The 18676-nt window shown below is 41.4% G+C and overlaps 1 protein-coding gene across 1 annotated transcript in view; it reads left to right on the top strand.

Annotated features, from left to right (window-relative positions):
- The window catches only part of PLCH1 (phospholipase C eta 1), a 235356-nt gene that overhangs the window by 19252 nt on the left and 197428 nt on the right, over positions 1-18676 (top strand). Inside the window, 1 exon segment of the mRNA XM_082459515.1 lies at positions 8342-8460. Coding sequence (XP_082315641.1) covers positions 8382-8460 — 79 coding nt within the window. The 5' untranslated portion in view covers positions 8342-8381.

Below are 18676 nucleotides of genomic sequence, written 5' to 3'. Positions count from 1 at the left end.
ATCATAAAACCTGAGCAGGCCAAATCTAGCAATGTGTTAAAAAGATAAATCCAGTTTGTTCGCAATGTATTATCTTGGGATTGCAGGGTTGATTTAACATTAGAAAATTCATATTAACAGATTAATGGAGACATATCTTATGATCTAAGTAGATGCAGAGAAAATGTCTTATAATGTTTAATATCAAATTATGCAAAAAGCTGTTCAGAAAATCAGAATAGAGGCAGTTTTCTTAACATAAAGAATATTTACAAATAACCTATGGCAAACATCACACTTACTGGTAAAATGTTAAAAGCACTTTGTTTCTTAAGATCAAGATCCATTATTCTATGCAGTACTGCTTTTGATGGTTGATACCATACTGTATTCTATTTTTTCACATAGCATCATATCATGAGCATTTTCCATGTTCACTTACAAAGTTTTTGCAGAACACAATTGTTAATATCTATCCTACAGTCAATGCTACCCCAGTAGCTGACTATTTAGTGTTCTAATTTTTCTGCATCATAAAAAATGATGCAGTGAATATTTTTTGTGTATACATTTTTGTATCTTTAAAGATTTCTTTCTGATATATTTCCAGCAGCTGAATTACTGAACCAAAAGGTATGAACTCTTTTGAGCACTGGATACATATTATTATATACTTGAAACCAGCCCTTTCAAATGAAGCATCCATGTGTCTTTGGAGGGCGATTGTATCTCACTGCTCAACTTAGCTCAGAGCATTTTCAGCTCCTGATCGCTTAAAGAAAACACACTGGGAACTTGGGGTTTAGTGGTGTCCCCTGTGAGCCTTAAATAATGAACAAAGTACCCTTTTATTTCTTTCCCTGTGTGTACATAGCTGGGAGGGGGCTAGCTATGGAATTAGGCTGTTTGCAGAGCCCTTTAACAACCAGTTTGGCAGTGCTTGGAAACCAGTGGGAAGTGGGGGAGGGAGCTTATGAAGGGGGAGGGGAGGATAGTGACCTGCCATCTGTGGAGTGGAGTGGGGCCCCTCTGACCAGGGCCTTCTGACCCAGGCGTCTGAGCTGCTTTAGAACCTGTTAGTCTAGGCCTGGTCCAGGGGACAGGAGCCATGGGCCCTCCCATCCCATCCCTGCGCTGTGTAAGTCTCTTGATTTGTTTGTCTTAAAATTAGTGGAGAAATGAGAGAAGAGCAGCTGTCTTTGAAATCTTAGCTTTTAACTGGACTGAGTTTGAATTCTCAACCATTAGAGAGACCTTGGTGCAGAAATTCCCAAACGTGTTGTGTCAGAGGCTGTGAGGTGCAGGACACAGTTTGGGGACTTTTCCCCTCTGCCTTCCTTTTTCTAAGCACTTCCTGTTTTATGAATATTGCTGTCAGAGCATATTAGTTATGTCTTTTGTCTCTCAGCAAGGCTTAAGAAGGAAATCACTTCTCCATATGAGTTAAAGGGTATACTAATGGGAATTAACTCTGGTTTCTCAGGGCTATTTTAATTTATAATTACAGCTGAATGATGGGGATATTAGGCGGGGGTAGGGGTTGCCCATATTCCTTATTCATGTAGAATATTAAGTTTGGAAGCTCTGAGAGAGCATCTCATTCACCACCACTCATCTTTTGTTCCAAAGATGAGGCAGCCCGAGCACAGGGGATTGAAGAGATTTACCTGACACTGTTTAGTCAGAGGGCAGACTGGGCTGCAACTCTGGCCTCTTGACATCCAGTCAGACATTTTCCCATTGTCCCTTGATGCCTTACTGCATCCCATGAAGCAGTTACTCCTTTTCCAACAGCAGGGTGAGTTTATGCATTGTTTTAATTTCCGGCTATAGCCTTCCTCCCTGTTGTTAGCAATTTGTAAAGCACCTGAACCCCTCAGATAGTTTTCACAATGATTTCTGGCTCGAAAATTTGGCCTTGGTGTTTCTGAGCTTGGTCCAAACAGCTCACTCAAATTTCATTGCAAAGAAACCTCCCACCATTTGATTCTCAAAGAACTGACACTTTGCTTGGATCCCCTCCAGTCTGTATACTCCAAAGTCTCCTGGCTGGAGGGACAAGGTAGGTATATTTTGAATAAGTAATGTTTCATTTAGTCATCTCTTCTCCTTCTGGCTCTTCCACTTCATTGACCCATAGTGGAGTTGGATTGAGTGGTGGAGGTGAGAAGAATTAACCTTGTATATTATGAGTAATACAACTCTAGGTTCTTTCCATAAGGAAGGAGTGTCAGGGAGGAAACACGGCTGGACAGAGTGTAGCCCTGGGACTGGGACAGTGGATTTGGAGTCAGAAGCCATGAATTTGCAACCTACTATTTCCTATTAGCCTCTTTGAACTCATGCTTAATGATGCATGACTTATAGGGCTATTGTAAGGATCATTTTTTTAAAAATGCAAGATATAAATGGAAATATTGTATGAACCATAAAATTATTTACAAATAATATATTATTTTTAAGAAAGAAAGAATATAAAGGAGTGGGAGTGTTGGTTTTTATGGAAGAGGGGTGCCAGAGAAGAATTGGCTGTGGTAGTAGCAGTCACAGTAGGTGAAGAGGTGGAGATAGTCAGCATGTAGTAACAAATCCCTGTACTTAAAAAAAAAATGTGTGACTACTGAAACCCGCACACCTAGAGCCCGTGCTCCACAACAAGAGAAGCCACCGCAGTGAGAAGCCCGCGCACCACAACGAAGAGTAGCCCCCACTTGCCGCAGCTAGAGAAAGCCCGCGCACAGCAACAAAGACCCAACAAAGCCAAAAAAAAACAAAAACAAAAAAGTGTGTGTGTGTGTGTATATATATATATACACATATACATACACATATACATACACATATATGAATATATACCCCCTTCCCCAAAGTTCTCTTTTAAGATTCTCCTATTCCTGCTTTTCCTTTGTTAGAACTCTGATTTCCATATATGAACTTGAATAGTTTGTTTTTTATTAAGCCATTCAAGTGGCTTGAGCAGATTTGTAGTGTTCCATAAAACTCATGTTAAAGCAGTGATATAGATTTGCCTCACATGTAAAAACAGTTAAGAGAATTCTAAAGAAGAAAAGATTTCAGGGTTTGCTCTGCTTAAAATACACCTTCAAGGGGTGTGAGGGAATCCTTTACTACCAGAACAAAGGACTTGAATGCAGCATATCCCTAGGGAAAGCCCAAGTAAATATGGAGTCATATTTTGAAACTCAGAGGACCAGCCAAAAAACCTGGCCCAAGTTCCCCCAGTGAGTCAATTGTTAGAGATGAAACCAAAAAAGAGAGCTCATGACTGCCCGGTGGGCTCTCTTTACTCTGCTTTGCTGACACATTTCATCAGTCAGAACTCTTTGGTTGCAAGTGACAGTAAACCCAACTCTATATGGCTTAAACAAAACTAAACAAAGCAAGGAAGGGAAGGTACTGGCTCATTTAACTAAAAAGTACAGGGAGAGATCTGGCTTCAAGTGTGCCTTAAATGATATCAGTAGGACCAAGTTTATCTTCATTCCTCTGGGTTGAATCCAGTCTCACATAGATTTTTTTCTTCTCTTGTAGTAACAAGATGGCTGCCAGGAGTTCTAGGTTTCTAGGCTTCACAACTTCACAGCCTCACAACCTTGAGTCCAACAGAAAAGGAAGTTTCTTTTCTCCAACAGTTCAAACAGACATCCAAGCCTGACTCTCAGTGGTCCGAATTAGGTGGGCCATGTGCACCATCTGTACTAGTATGGCCTGGGGGAGGCAGTGCTCAGCTTTGTCAGACCTAGGCCACGTCCCCACCTGAATTGGGATGGAGCTGACACCAGCTAAGTCTCATGGAAAGAAAGTGGGAGAAGGTGTTTCCTAGAGGAAAACCAGAGGAAGCAGGGGGACAACCGGTAGTGGCTGCCACTGTGTGCTTTTTCTTAGGGGGCTTTAGTTAAAATGGGTGTTGCTGTGAAGGATTTCGCTTTCCTTTGTGGAGTTTTAAACGCATTGACAAATGCTTATTAATCAAAATCGTTCCTGCTTTTCTTAGTGAAAAGTGTCCTCGAATTTCTAATATTTTCTTTCTTCATGGTGTCCTGCCACCACAGGTTTAATGTCTGGCCTGTAGTTTGACACTGGCAACTTTGGTCATGTATCTACAGAAAAAAATGGCAAAAATAAAGAAATGTGGAATGATTATAAAAGTTACTAATCGCTTATAAAATGGGCTTAGGGGGGCTTCCCTGGTGGCGCAGTGGTTGGGAGTTCGCCTGACAATGCTAGGCGAGAAGGGTTCGGGCCCTGGTCCGGGAAGATCCCACATGCTGCGGAGTGGCTAGGCCCGTGCACCACAGCTGCTGAGCCTGTGCTCTGGAGCCCGCGAGCCGCAGCTGCTGAGCTCGCGTGCCACGGTTGCTGGGGCCCACGCGCCTCCGCGGCGGGAGAGGCCACCGTCGTGAGGGACCCGTGCACCGCGACAAGGAGTGGCCCCCGCTCTCCGCAACTAGAAGAAAGCCCATGCGTAGCAACGAGGACCCAACACAGTCAAAAATAAATTAAAAAAAAAAAAAAAAAAAGGGCTTAGGAACATTTCAACTTTTTAGATATTTTTAGTTCATCTGATGAATCCTTTCTGCATGCTTGCTTGGCTTCTTTTATTTCTTGTTGCTGCTTTCGAGTTTTTGGAGTTTGGAGGTTTTGAGTAGAGCTGATTACAATTTCTTTTTCAAATCCCATATGTATTCTGTAGAAGTATGTTTATTGATATGGCTGGAATGTCACAATATATTAGTAAGTTATGTGAAAAAAAAGGCTTCAAACTAATAGGATGTAGTTTGTTCAAAAAAAAAGACCACAGTATCCATGGTAGTTGTCTTTGGGTGATAAGTGATATCACTATATAAGTTTTTTTTTTTTTTAGCTTTTCTGCATGTTTCAAGTTCTAAAAATGGATAAAAAGAAATTGTTAAAGATAAGTAAAATACATACATATAGCATTTCCTATAACTTTACCATCCACGAAAAAAGTTCATATTAACCTTGTTCTGAAGGCAGGATTTGAAACTAGTCTTAATAATGAGTTGTTTCTCTACCCGATGTTCCTTAGTCACTGTCAGTTATTAATTTTTTACAAGGATTGGGGATCTGTATGTTCTATAAAGAGTTCCAAATATAACATATATTAAATAGCAAATATTAAATCAATGAAAGTATATTTTAGTAGATATTTTCACCCATTATGTTCACACAAATGGGATCATGAAACCCTCAAAAGATCCCTGCTTTGGTACTGCTGAGCCTGGGGTGCCAGCTTTCTCGAATAGCTAGCTAGCAGTGCTATCTTGCAAGTTACACCTACTTTCTGGGCCTCAGTTTCCTTCTGGCTACACCATGTGAGGTTTGGCTGAGCTCATTTCTAAGGTCCCTTTCAGTTGCTTCCCCTTAGTGAGTGCTGGGCCCCTGGTTCCTCTAAATCTGTTTGTGGCTGAGATTGGCTTTATTGCACAGCTGTCTTCCCCTGCCTCAGCCCTACTGACTCCATTCATTACCTCCACCTCCAGTTATCTCTCAATTTTGAAATCATTTGCTGTGATTCTGGAGGCCAGAGTGGGCACTTCCTTCCTTCAGTCTCAGACTGGAGGGAATCCAGGAAATGGGGCATAGAGCGAGGGCGTCACTGATGTTTACCGAGGGCCTGTAGTGTGTGCACAGCTCAGGTCTGGCTCTCAGGGGTGGCTTACTGTCTGACCTTCAGCAGCAAACAGATGCCAGGGGAGGTAAGGCATGCCAGTGATTAACCAAAATAGGAGACACACAGCCTGGAGACCATAGGGTTCAATTACGTATACCTTTGTGTTCTAGTTCAACCATTTAAACTGAGTCCCCTCTTCTTAAAAACACCTACCCAGCAGAGTTTGCAATCCAAAGGTACGATTTCAGGTCCCACTGCTGCTTTTTCCTAGCAGCATGGGTGAGTCACTGACTCTAACATCCTCTTCTCTCCTTTCATCTGGTTAAAAGGAAGGGCCAAATGAGAGTCAGGTATGTGCTTGTGTTTTGTTAACTATACACAAAAGCACCTTATTCTTTCATCTTCTGATTCCACTAACCCTCTTCCTTGGATTGAGAATGAACAGAGAGGGCAAAATAAAGAATAATGACACATGAGAAGCAACCTAAGTGTCCATCGACAGATGATTGGATAAAGAAGATGTGGCACATATATACAATGGAATATTACTCAGCCATAAAAAGAGACGAAATTGAGTTATTTGTAGTAAGGTGGATGCACCTAGAGTCTGTCATACAGAGTGAAGTAAGTCAGAAAGAGAAAAACAAATACCATATGCTAACACATATATATGGAATCTAAAAAAAAAAAAAAAGATTCTGATGAACCTAGGGGCAGAACAGGAATAAAGACGCAGACATAGAGAATGGACTTGAGGACACAGGGAGGGGGAAGGGTAAGCTGGGACGAAGTGAGAGAGTGGCATGGACATATATACACTACCAAATGTAAAATAGCTAGTGGGAAGCACCTGCATAGCACAGGGAGATCAGCTGTTGCTTTGTGACCACCTAGAGGAGTGAGATAGGGAGGCTGGGAGGGGATATGGGGATATATGTATACATATAGCTGATTCACTTTGTTATACAGCAGAAACTAACATAACATTGTAAAACAATTATACTCCAATAAAGATGTTAAAAAAAAAAAAGAATGACACATGAAACCATAAGATCAAGTTAGTAAGGAAAAGTTAGCATGAATACAGACAGTTCTCCTTAATTCTGTGTAACCTAAAATATTTTTTTTTTGTAAAATATGTCTAATATAAATCATGAATATACTTTTGTAGGAAATAGTTACTACTGATATTACTGAAAATTATTTCCAATTCTTGAAAAAAGGTATTCTTATTAAAAAACATGTCTTCAAAATTGAATACATGAATATATGTATAAATAAATGCATAAAAAAGACTGGAATGATTCACACCAAGCAAAAGTGGTCATTCCAGGAGAGAGACATGAAATGAGGGAAGAGGGGATTTTCAGTGAAAAAATTTTTTTCGAGTTTCAGTATTGAGTTTCTTAAAACTGAGCATATCTAACTGGATAACTAAAATACTTTTTGAAAGAAATCCTTGTAGTATGGCGTATCTTGGCGTGATGGGACTCACCCTCAGGCCGAGGGAGTGGGAGAAGCAGCCAGATTTAGCCAGGTGGGGGTGGGGTAAGAAGAAGGGGGAGCCAGGTCTCCTGGAGCCCGAGAAAAGGTAGGATAGGTTACAGTTAGGGGAGGGAGGAAGCATGAGGCTTAGGGAGCCAAGGAGAAGCTCTGGCAAAAGCTTTAGGAACCTACACCAATTGTGGTTCCATTAATGAATAGGCACAGCTCTGATCATTTATTTTCTTCAGTACTGACTCCATCCTGGAGTGCCTTTACAAAAGTCTAGATTGCTTTAATAGGACAGATAGACAAATTGTTTCCCACCTGTGGATTTTCCTTCATGCCAGCCTTGCTTGGTTTTGCCTGGCTTTATTCTGTGACCAGAAAAGAAGATGGAATTCTGAAAAGTTGCTTTAGCCAAATCCTGTGAACAAAGGGAGCCTTGTTCTGGGTTATGCACACCGGCTTCTGGAGGAGTCTAATTCGTCAGCTGGCATCTCTGCCTTTCAAGTCCTCGCTCCGGTTAGCACTGTGTTTCTCTGTCCGTGGAGGGGCAAGCCTTCTGGAGGAGCAGGCCCGCTGCTTGTTCACCCGGCTCTGGTTACAGGGGGCAGAGGCAGGCCCTAGGGGCCCGAAATGGACACCCATAGTGAGGCCAAGAGAGGGAGGCGGCCTTTGTTACTGTGTTTGCCTGGCCCATGGCTACATGGACGCCATTATAATTTCTAAGAGTTCCCTGGATTGATCAGGTATGCCGTCCACCAGACTGGTGCTGACACAGAAGTCGGAAACTGGGAATGACAGTCACCCTCCTGTTAGTCCCCTCCCCGCCTGAAACTGAGATTTCCTGAAAAGCTACCAGCATTGACTGGTTTGAGCCCTGGCTGAGTGTGGGCGAAGCCTGGAGCACGTAAACCAGTTCTGAAACTTGTTCTCCGTTGGTGGATTGATTTTTTTCCCCCCCAGGACAGCGGTAACTTTGAGCCCCGTAAGGTGCTATTAGAAAAAGCTCCTGTTGTGGTACGTTAAGTGACCTTCTATCCAGTGGGAAGACTTGTGGGGAATTTCTTGGGGCCTGGGGCATTCCAGCTCCCCACGTGGAGAAGGTGTGAGGCCTGCGTGCTGCCCGCTGATGCCCGGGGACTAACGGCGTCAGGCGGCCAGCGTGAGCGTGTGGCTTCCGCCTTCTTCATTTTCGTCTCCTTCCGTTTCTCTTGACAGAGCAATTTGGTTTTGATGCTGTGCCAGAAGTCTTCTGACAATGAGTTACTGGAACTTGGAGAAAAGGAACTGTGTGCAGTACCGCAGGCATTTTCTGGTGGACAACAGTCTGTTTCACGGTGAGTTGCCTTTTCTACTCCTGTAGGCGGATCTTTTGTTTCTGAGAGCACTTTTATTCCAGCACTCTGGATGCAAATGTGGTAGGATTGTTGGGTTGAACCAAGAGCTTGAATTAACTTGTTGATGAAAAGTTATCCAAGAATCCCCACTGGACTCATTCCGCAGAGTTGCAAGCTGTGTGCTGCACCTCAGCAACCATAACGGCATCGTTACTTTCTACCTCTCAGTTTAGTTTATGTCGGTGCCTTTCCTCTTCTACTACACTGTCAACTCCAGTAATATCCCTTTCCGATGTTTGAAATTTGGGGAGCTAGACCCGTAGGTAGTGCTCGGTTAATATTGGTGGATCATCAATCAGGGCTTATAACCAGCATGGGGTGTGCCTTCTATCAGGCGCCACGTAAAATCAGAGCAGGTGAGGGCACTTAACCATAACTATCAGGGTGGATGACTGCAGCTGTAAATCAGAGAATAATCAACGTTAGTCATTTTCATGGCAAACTAAGGTGAATTGCCTTTACCCTGCTGGCATATTTGTTTTGTGATATACAGCCAGGGATAAGCTCTGTCAATCCTGGTATCAGGATGCCCTTGAGTGAAATTTACTTAAGAGTCAGAGATTCATGTGTTGGCAGAATTTTTGGAGTAATCTCCATTCAGAGCTGGTGGAATTGTAGAGGGAAGAGAGAGATTTCATGAGAAGTGGAGTGCTGCTGAACAGAATCCTTGATCTAAGCTGCCTTCAACTTTCTAAGTTTGGTTTTTCTTCCCCAATTTAGTGCAGACTTACTTTTTGTTTTTGCTTTAGATTAAGTTTAAGATAACAAACTTAACCCTACTTATTTTGTTAAGGCACATTTTACAATGTTTTTTCACGTTCATTATGCCACCTCACTATATCCGACTTTACTCCGTAGAGGATGCCTTCATTTACAGGTCAAGAAAGGGAAGCAGAGATGAAATGACCAGCCCAAGTTGGCATAGCCAGTTATTAGCAAGGTCAGATCTAAAATTCTAGCCTCTACCCTTCCATGCTGGCTCTCTTGGCATTGCAGTGGCGACAGCCTCTTAGCAAAGGAGACTAAGATATGGTGACTTAACACGCTGGCACTGAGTTCTGCTTTGTTTCCCTGTGAACCTCATCTAAGGACCCTGTTGGTTGCTTCATCTCTCACACAGTGTTTGCTGTGTGGTGCTTTCTGTTACAAATTTACTTATATTAAAAAAAAAAAAAGAATAAATATGATAAAGAAACAGAGGCGTTAGAAAAATTAGCTTTACTTTTTCCAAGTTTTGTGCCAATTTTGAAAAAGTTCAGATTTTGTTCATTCATTATTTTAGAATACCTTTGTCCAGAGAGCTCAAAGGCTATAACAACTTAAAAACAATTTCCTATGTATTGTTACAGCTGTGTTACCACTTAGTGAATTACTGTATTGCTGATAGTTTTGCTGAGGGCTTGAGGAACATGAGCCTATTGAATCCTTTCAACACCTTTGCGATAGTTATTATTCATCCCATTTTATGGATGGGGAAACAGAGGTTTGGGGAGGTTGTTGAAGTGGTGATCTAAAATCAAACTCATATCTGCTTAACTCCGAAACCCCACTATTTTTTTCCAGGCTGCAACTCCATTTTAATAGAAAAATTAACACTCTGAGAGGTTTAAGTTCTATTCAACAGTATTCGCTCTGCTATTAACTAGCCATGTCTGATCTTGACCAAGTTATATAATCCTTCAGGATCTCTGTTTTCTCCTCTGTGAAATGAGTGTGCTGGTCTCGATGATTTTTTAGGTTCTTTCTAGTTCTAGTCTCTGAGATTCCATTGAAGTATTTCTGAGAATTACAGTTGCTGCATGTATTTTGTGAGCTGTCTTGTCTCTGAACATGAGATTCACAAGAGGGCAGTAGAATACTTAAAATATGAATTGGTTACTTACGTTGAAGAATTACTCATTTGAGAAGATTTAGAGATATCAAATCTTCCCAAGATTAAAAGGACTAAAGCCAGTTAGAATTATGATTCTGTTCATTTATAATAAAGCAGTAGCTTTAAGTATTTCTGATAGTTAAAATATCATTTTGGATCTGTATGCCAAAGGATTTGTAATTCAGGAGAGAATGATGCCTCTTCTCTTCCACTGTATTTACTTCTGCAGAAAAGTAATGTCTGTGAAGACAGGAATTTATTTAACTTTATGGAGGATTGTGAGGAGTCTTGGTATATTTTAAGCCAAGGGAGTGCTAGTGATAACATCTTTGTAGATGATTTCTGAACATTTCTGAGAAAAGATAGGGGACAGGACATGTTGAGTCAGAAAGGTCAGATTTCTTTTAGAGGGGCTTCTCCTGGTCTGCTGGTAACTCTCCTTACATAACCAAATCAAGCCAAACAAAAAGAAACAAAACTCCTTCCATTATAAACAGAAAAGAACCATTTCCTCTGCAAGATAATAGACTTTTAGAATATGCAGACTCAGATGTGCAAATTGTGCTAGCCAGACTTAAGCAGTATTCCCAGGAGAAAGGAACCACCTTAAAATGAGGACTAGGTGGGCAGTAGGGGGTCAAGAAAAGTAAAAATACAAATGTAACATTTGTATACTGTTTCACAGTTCATAAAGCACGTTCATAGCCTCCCTTTCTGAGTATGGAGGAGGTAGGTTCTCATTGGAAACAATGTAGAAAATTACCCACAATCCCGCAACCCAAAGAGTAACACTAATTGTCTGTTTCTATCCGGTCTTTTATCTCCTCTCATCTCCGCAACAATTCTGATGTAGGAATGGAATACCTGGAAAAGGTAGGAAATGGTGGGTACTAGGTAACAGAAATGAGCTGGTTGAATTGACTTAATTCGGTGTCAGTGAGGAGAGGACCCGTGGTAGGCATTATGATGAACTGTTTTTGTATTTCCCACTTGTCTGGCATTCGCCCAGATTTTTAGGGAATCTTGAATCCAAAGGGATTTTGAGCCTATCAAAGAAGCCAATTGCCAGAGGTTTTCTCTAGTTGGCTTTTGTTTTAACATGTTTGATATAGAGAAAAAACTTGAGCAAAGAATAATTTGTGTAGTATGAACCTTGCTTTAATGGCTTATATTTTCATGAATTATTTTTATTTGAAAATTACCTGTACCCTCAGCTCTTTCTCTTGGCTGTCGTGAATTGGAGCATTTTTTTCTGACCTGGGACACATATTCTTAAACCTGTTATCAGTGTATTTACAATTTATATATATCCAATTTCTAATGCACATAAGCTTTTTTCAAACATTTGAGTTCCTACTTGGAGGTGACTTAATTTTTGTTTTCATGCACTGCTAGTTATAATTGTGATGTTGGAAAAATTGTGAGGTTGGAAAAAATTGTGATGTTGCTTTCCTGTAAGTTATATGGTATCACCCCTACTTACTATATTGAAATTTATTTCTGTTGCTCTCATGTTGTTATATGAATGTTTCTGAATGACCAAGACAAATCTAGACTAGAAAGGTTTTGAATTGAATTACGAGTGTCTCTTACTATCTAGGGATAAAATTAAGGATAGTTCTGTTGTTAAATATTTATGTAGTATGTCTTTTTAAAAAGTGCCGTATATGTACTTTGATTTTGCCTCACAACAAACTTCTAATCAAACTAATTAATTTAGTTAATTAAACATTTAGTTTTTAGCCAGCCTCCCCTTCCTGGCCAGAGGCCTAATTGGTGATGTAGGACAGAAACTGGACTGCCAGTTTGTAAAGGAAAGTAGGCTTGAATTGGACCCCAGAGACGAGTTCTAGCTCCATTTTTATGACTCACTTGTGTAGCCTTTGTCACCTAGGTGACCCTCAGTTTCCCTATTTCTAAAATGAGGGTTTTTCCAGATTCCGAAGTTCCCTTCTAGCAGCAACGTTGTGGTCTCTGTGTAGTCAAACAGGATGTGTGGTGAACGGGAGTGTCCTACAGGCCAGAACGTGGGAAGAGAGGGCTGACAAGATGGCAGTGAAGAGGAGTAAGATTCTTGTTTGATTGTAAACTTTGTAGTTACCTTTGCACTGGCAAAAAGCTGCATTTTCCTTTAGGGGTGTGTGTATATGTGTGTGTGTGTGTGTGTGTGTGTGTGTGTGTGTGTAGGGTTGTTCTTGAGTCCCTCCCAAACATGGAGAGACCAGTAGCTAGGACTGACAAGCTTTCAGGACAAACGTCATTATACTCAAAGAAGAAGAGTGGAGAAGTTCTCACTGGAATTCCATCCTCGTTGTAAAAAAAAGAAGAATGCCAGATCTGGCCTGGTAAATATGAAAGGAGAATGAAATTATGCAGGCATGAATTTCGGTTCTCATTAATTTAGGCCGGTTTATTAGCAAGGTATGACTTTGGCAGCCTGCCTGCTTTAGCGGTTTGGGGCGTTACTAGATTTTTTTATCAGAGTGTCATTTCTTTACTGAGTCAAAGCCTAGCTTTTCCGGCCAATGACTGTACCTACATCCTCTTCTAGGTCCAGAAAAATACCAGTGCACAGAGAATTCCTGCTAATGCAGTGATAGTCAAGATATTGTGAACATCATTAAGATCAAAAATATTATCTCTTAGAGGAACACTGCATGGAAAAAATTTCAAAGACAGTTGAGAGAAAGTATAAAAAAAAAAAAAAAAAGATAGGCCTTAAAGGGAGAGAATGTACTTGAGTCATTTAAATGATATAATAGAACTAATTCTGGAAGCAGCCTTGCCCAGAAGATTCCTCTTTAGCCTCACACTCAAGTCTCCCCCTCCCCCCTCCACGGCCACCAGGCAGAAAGCACAGAGGGCAGGTATACTTTCAGGTCTGTGATGTTCAGGGGCATCTCGCGAACATGCCAGAGGCAGTGAAGGCTCAGCAAAGGGAGCAAGGCCTGTCCCAGGTGTGGCATCTTGCAGGGGCCACCCTCCCTCTGGGTTGCTTTGGATGAGTTGTCCCTTTGGGACTACGTTTCCATGTCAGCAAAATGCTTCAGTTTAGGACAAATGACCTCTAAACTTCTTCCTAAGTGGTAAAATTTCAAGAAATGCTTGTTTCTCCACTTCCCCTCCTCAGGCCACTTTTAAACAGAGGCCAGCTGGGGAATTTGCAGTGAATTAACTGACCAAATTTATTTATGTACTTCTTCCCTTGCCCGAGACAAATCAGAGCCAGCCATTCAGTCCTTACAAAAGTAGATACTTATATCTAGTTAGAACACAAACTTTAATGTGAGCTAGTATGAAACAATCTTATTCTATAACTTTTTGGGAACATGTGTTCTTCATCCCTTGGAGACAGAGAAAATTGTCAAGGAAAGTCTCAGTGAAATGCTATTTATATCAAAATCCAAAGTTCATTTCCTTTTTTTTTCTTTTTTTGGTCTTTCTCCATGATGACCAAACTGGTTTATTGAACATTCTCAACTTGGTGTAGCATATAAACAAAATTGTTTTATTTTTCACCAATTACTACTTTAAAAAATACTCTTTGCAACATCTTGGGCAGATTCTATTACTTTCTGGCTACTTCTGGTTACTGAGGGTCTAATCCAGTTTAAAAGGTTAATCTCAAACTCATCTAAATCCCATCTTCTCCCTTACCTGCATCGTGGGCCTGACCTGTCTGTCAGGGGTTCAGGGTGGGCGTTCATTTGGCTCTGCTATAGTTCTTCTCCTTGAAGGAGGAATTCAAGGCCTAGATCCTCAGATTTTGGTACAAGGAAGAGAGATGGGGGAAAAGCAAAGGTCTTTGAGCTGCACCCCGGCCAGTTTGTATGTTAGTGGCGGTGAGATGATCAAGAATCTCTCTCCTGTTCCATCTTCTGTGGATGTTTGGTTTCACCCTGACCCCTCTGTCACCAAGGACTCTGTAGAGAGGACCCGCTGTCTCCCTTCAGCCCCACCCGTTGTCCATTTCTTATTCCCTCTGGCTGAAGCCTGGCTTCCCTTGCCCTGAGGGCTCTTGGGCAACTCCCTGGTCCCTGCCTTTTCTCTTATCTCCGTGTTTCTGCACAAGGAGCTCTGCAGGCTGCTGCCGGCTGTGGAGGCTGGGCTGGCTATGAAGTTGCTCCTGTCCTCCTCCCAGACCTCCTGATCTCAATCTCTCTGTTTCTTCTCACGCTGTTATGGGGGCTACTCCCACAGGCCTTAGGAAGCCTCTGAATTATTCTTTTGTAGCTCTTCCCCTGCTTGTCTCTGGGAATGAGGGGGGCTCCGATTTTAATCTTCAGAGTACTGTTTGTGCCACTCCAGGTGCCTAGGCTGTACACGTAACAGGGGCTCAGGTCATGTGATTTTGAATGGATGGAATCCCACCCTCTTCACCCCTGACAGTTCCCCTTGGACTTCTCTATAGCCACTCCGGGCTGGTCCTTGTCCACGAACATTTTGGATTAGAGAGACTTCCTTTCCCCAAAGGTACTAGTGTTCTTTATTGTGCTTGCTTCTTGCAAGGTTGTGTAGCTGGATTGATCAGAGCCAAGCAACGATCTAGATTTATAAAAATCCATGGTGAGATGTCTCGGCCTCTTTTCCCCATCGGGAATCTAATTTGATGGGATTTTGCTGACAAAAGAGAACCCACTGTGTTCTCTTTTGTCATGCTTTCCGTGTTGAGGTCATTCACATTCCGTAATGATGGAGGGCATGAAAAGATCCCTGTGGAATGCGTAGCAAAATGGCAAACTGAAGATCTGGATACCTGGGAAGCCCAGATGGATGAGAAGTTAACAGTGGTCAGTCTTTGAAGCTTTAGTTTTAGTCGTTGTTTGAAACAAGCCTGTTGTGTTAAGTGATATCCTTGGCTGGCCTTTCGCGATAGACTCTCAAATTCTCTCAAACCTATGGCCGTTGGGAGTCCAGTCAAGCAGAAGGGCCCTTGATTATTTTATTCCTTTATGCTTGGGAATACCAATTTTCTAGTTACTAAGTTAGAAGAAATATATCTAATAAACAGTCAGCTTTTCCTTCAGATTTGCAGACTTCTCACGTTTTAAGTGGTTACTTAAGAGAATTATGTCCCCTTAGACCTGTGTTACAACTTTAAGCCTTTGTTCTTTAAGCTTCATTTCCATAATTATAATTAATTTTCCTCTGCTCTCTCATTTTCCCAGTTGTCTTTTCTACTCTGTGCCTAATGTATGCACAGAGATTGATGGGAGGATGAAATGTCTTTCCACGGGTAGATTCAGGGTTCTTCCAGGGCAGCATAATTATTTAATTTAGTTATACAAAAGGTCCAGATTTTTTTCTTGGACCACAGTAATAATTATTAGTGATTGTATTTGTAATCACAAAACCCTCTTGTCTCCCATCTATCAAAACAAAGATTAAAAATTCCAGTTTGGTCCTTTACACTGTGTACATGAAAAGTCATCCCAGTGGACCTGTGATAGTTTATGTATTTTTAGGGCTCATTCATTTCAGCAGGTATGTTTGGGGTTGTTACAGATGCAAACTGTTGGCTTCAAAGGGATAGTCAGATTTTTTAAAAATTTAAAGCCCATAGCCTAGTGTGTTTTTCACCCATTCCCGCAGCTTCAACTCCCATCTATGTGCCGATAGCTCCTAACAGTGTATTCCTGGCTTAGCACCTTACCCAGATGTCCATCCTCCTACCTGACAGCTCCGCTGATGCCTGCAGGTCCTCAGACTCTGCATGTCTGGAGCAGAATTCCCTCTTCCCCACCGGTACCCGGCTGCCTTGCCAGCCTTATCTCTTGCTTCCCCTCCCTCTTTGCACCACAGCTACACTGACCTTCCCGTTCCTTGCCCACAAAACTTACCCCTTCTTTGCTTAGCTGGCTGCTACCCCATCCTTTAGACCCCAGAATAAGGGTCCCCTCTGCAGAGAAGCTTATACTGACTTCCCAGACCGGGTCAGTCCCCTTTGTATGCTCTCCTATCACCCTGCATTGCTGCCTCATTGCAGTATCACTGTTGTAATAAAACAATTAATTTTGTGATAACCAATTTAATTTTTGTCCTCCTTGTACTTCTAAGTTCCAGGGGAGCAGAGACTGTTCTCACTCGTATCTCCAGTACATAGTAAAGTACATTGCATACACTCATTTTAATTACAGGGGAGATAAGAACCACCTACTGTTTCATTATTTTTGCGCTCTCAAGTTTGGCCTTTAATCTTTTTTTTTTTTAATTAATTTTTATTGGAGTATAGTTGATTTACAATGTTGTGTTAGTTTCTGCTGTACAGCAAAGTCAATACGTTATACATATACATATATCCACTCTTTTTCTGATTCTTTTCCCATATAGGTCATTACACAATATTGAGTAGAGTTCCCTGTGCTATACAGTAGGTCCTTGTTGATTTTCTATTTAATATATAGTAGTGTGTATATGTCAATCCCAATCTCCCAATTTATCCCTCCCCACCAACCTTGGTAACCATAAGTTTGTTTTCTACATCTGTGACTATTTCTGTTTTGTAAATAGGTTCATTTGTACCATGTTTTTAGATTCCACATATAAGCTATATATCATGATATTTGTCTTTCTCTGTCTGAATTCCTTCACTTAGTACGATAATCTCTAGGTCCATCCATTGCTGCAAATGACGTTATTTCATTCTTTTTTATGGCTGAGTAATATTCCATTCTCTATATATACCACATCTTCTTTATCCATTCCTCTATTGATAGACATTTAGGTTGCTTCCATGCCCTGGCTATTGTAAATAGTGCTGCAATGAATATTGGGGTACATGTATCTTTTCGAATTATGGTTTTCTCTGGATATTTGCCCAGGAGTGGGATTGCTGGATCATATGGTAGCTCTATTTTTAGTTTTTTTAAGGGACCTCCATACTGTTCTCCATAGTGGCTGTACCGATTTACATTCCCACCAACAGTGCAAGAGGTTTCCCTTTTCTCCACACCCTCTCCAGCATTTATTGTTTGTAGGTTTTTTGACGTTGGCCATTCTGACTGGTGTGAGGTGACACCTCATTGTATTGCATTTTTCTGATAATCAGTGATGTTGAGCATCTTTTCATGTGCCTCTTGGCCTTTCGTCTTTGTGCTGTGGAATGCATCAGTCCCTTGGCTGCAGACCCTCTTCTTCCCTTCACTCATGCTTTTGCCTTGGAGAACAAAAGAATACACCTAAACCATTCCTTCCTGAGATTGAGAAGGGAAAGCCCACTTTGCTGAGAATCCTAGTGTGCTTTAGAAAAGCTGATTACAGATGTATAATGCCTCAAAGTGGAAAAGGACAAACCCATTTCTTTAAAAGAATTTCTTAGACTTTTTGAATTCATTTAATAATACTTTCCAGAATTTCCATGTTGGTTATATATGGGTTTATTTTATTCAACTCTGAAAATGGAGGTTTTGCCTGTTAAAATAACCCTATTAATAAAAGATGTTTAATTGCAGTATTTTGCATACTATTAAAATTCTCTGCTGCTTGAGTCTGAAAATCTTCAGGCACAGAAGTGAGTTGTCATCTGTGGGGTAATTCTTACCCCAGAGAGCAGAATAGACATGCACCAAAACAAAAGCACCAGCTTTCTCAGTAAGAGAGGAGGAAAGGAGGCCTGGGGGTGCATGAAGAGAATAATCAAACAGCTTCTTTAAAAGTTAAGAAGATGGGGGCTTCCCTGGTGGCGTAGTGGTTGAGAATCTGCCTGCCAATGCAGGGGACACGGGTTCGAGCCCTGGTCTGGGAAGATCCCACATGCCGCGGAGCAACTAGGCCCGTGAGCCACAACTGCTGAGCCTGCGCGTCTGGAGCCTGTACTCCGCAACAAGAGAGGCCGCGATAGTGAGAGGCCCGCGCACCGCGATTAAGAGTGGCCCCCGCTCGCCGCAACTAGAGAAAGCCCTCGCACAGAAACGAAGACCCAACACAGCCAAAAATAAATAAATAAATTTAAAAAAAAAAGTTAAGAAGATGCACTTTTATTTCAGATTTACAAACAAGAAAAATGGTGAGCATCTAGGCCTTTCATCTAAGAATCTCAAGCAACAGGAGAGTACATTTCTGACTTCTAGGTAGCAAAGTTACCCCAAGAATAATACCTACTTGGGTAGAATAAATGTAGAATCTGTGAAAACATTTTTTGTCCAATTTTGTCTTGTCAATATTCCTTTCTTGGCCAGAATATGTGACTGACATATAACAGTGATCTCAGAACTTCTTGTATTTGAATGTAGAAGGTGGTGACTTATTCCCAATTAAAAGGGAGAACAGTGCACACATTTATTG

The sequence above is a fragment of the Balaenoptera physalus genome (assembly GCF_965194825.1).
Source record: "Balaenoptera physalus genome assembly, chromosome: 4".
Classification (NCBI taxonomy): Eukaryota; Metazoa; Chordata; class Mammalia; order Artiodactyla; family Balaenopteridae; genus Balaenoptera; species Balaenoptera physalus.
Note: the sequence above shows the minus strand (reverse complement) of the source record. Positions and strands in the feature narration are given on the sequence as shown.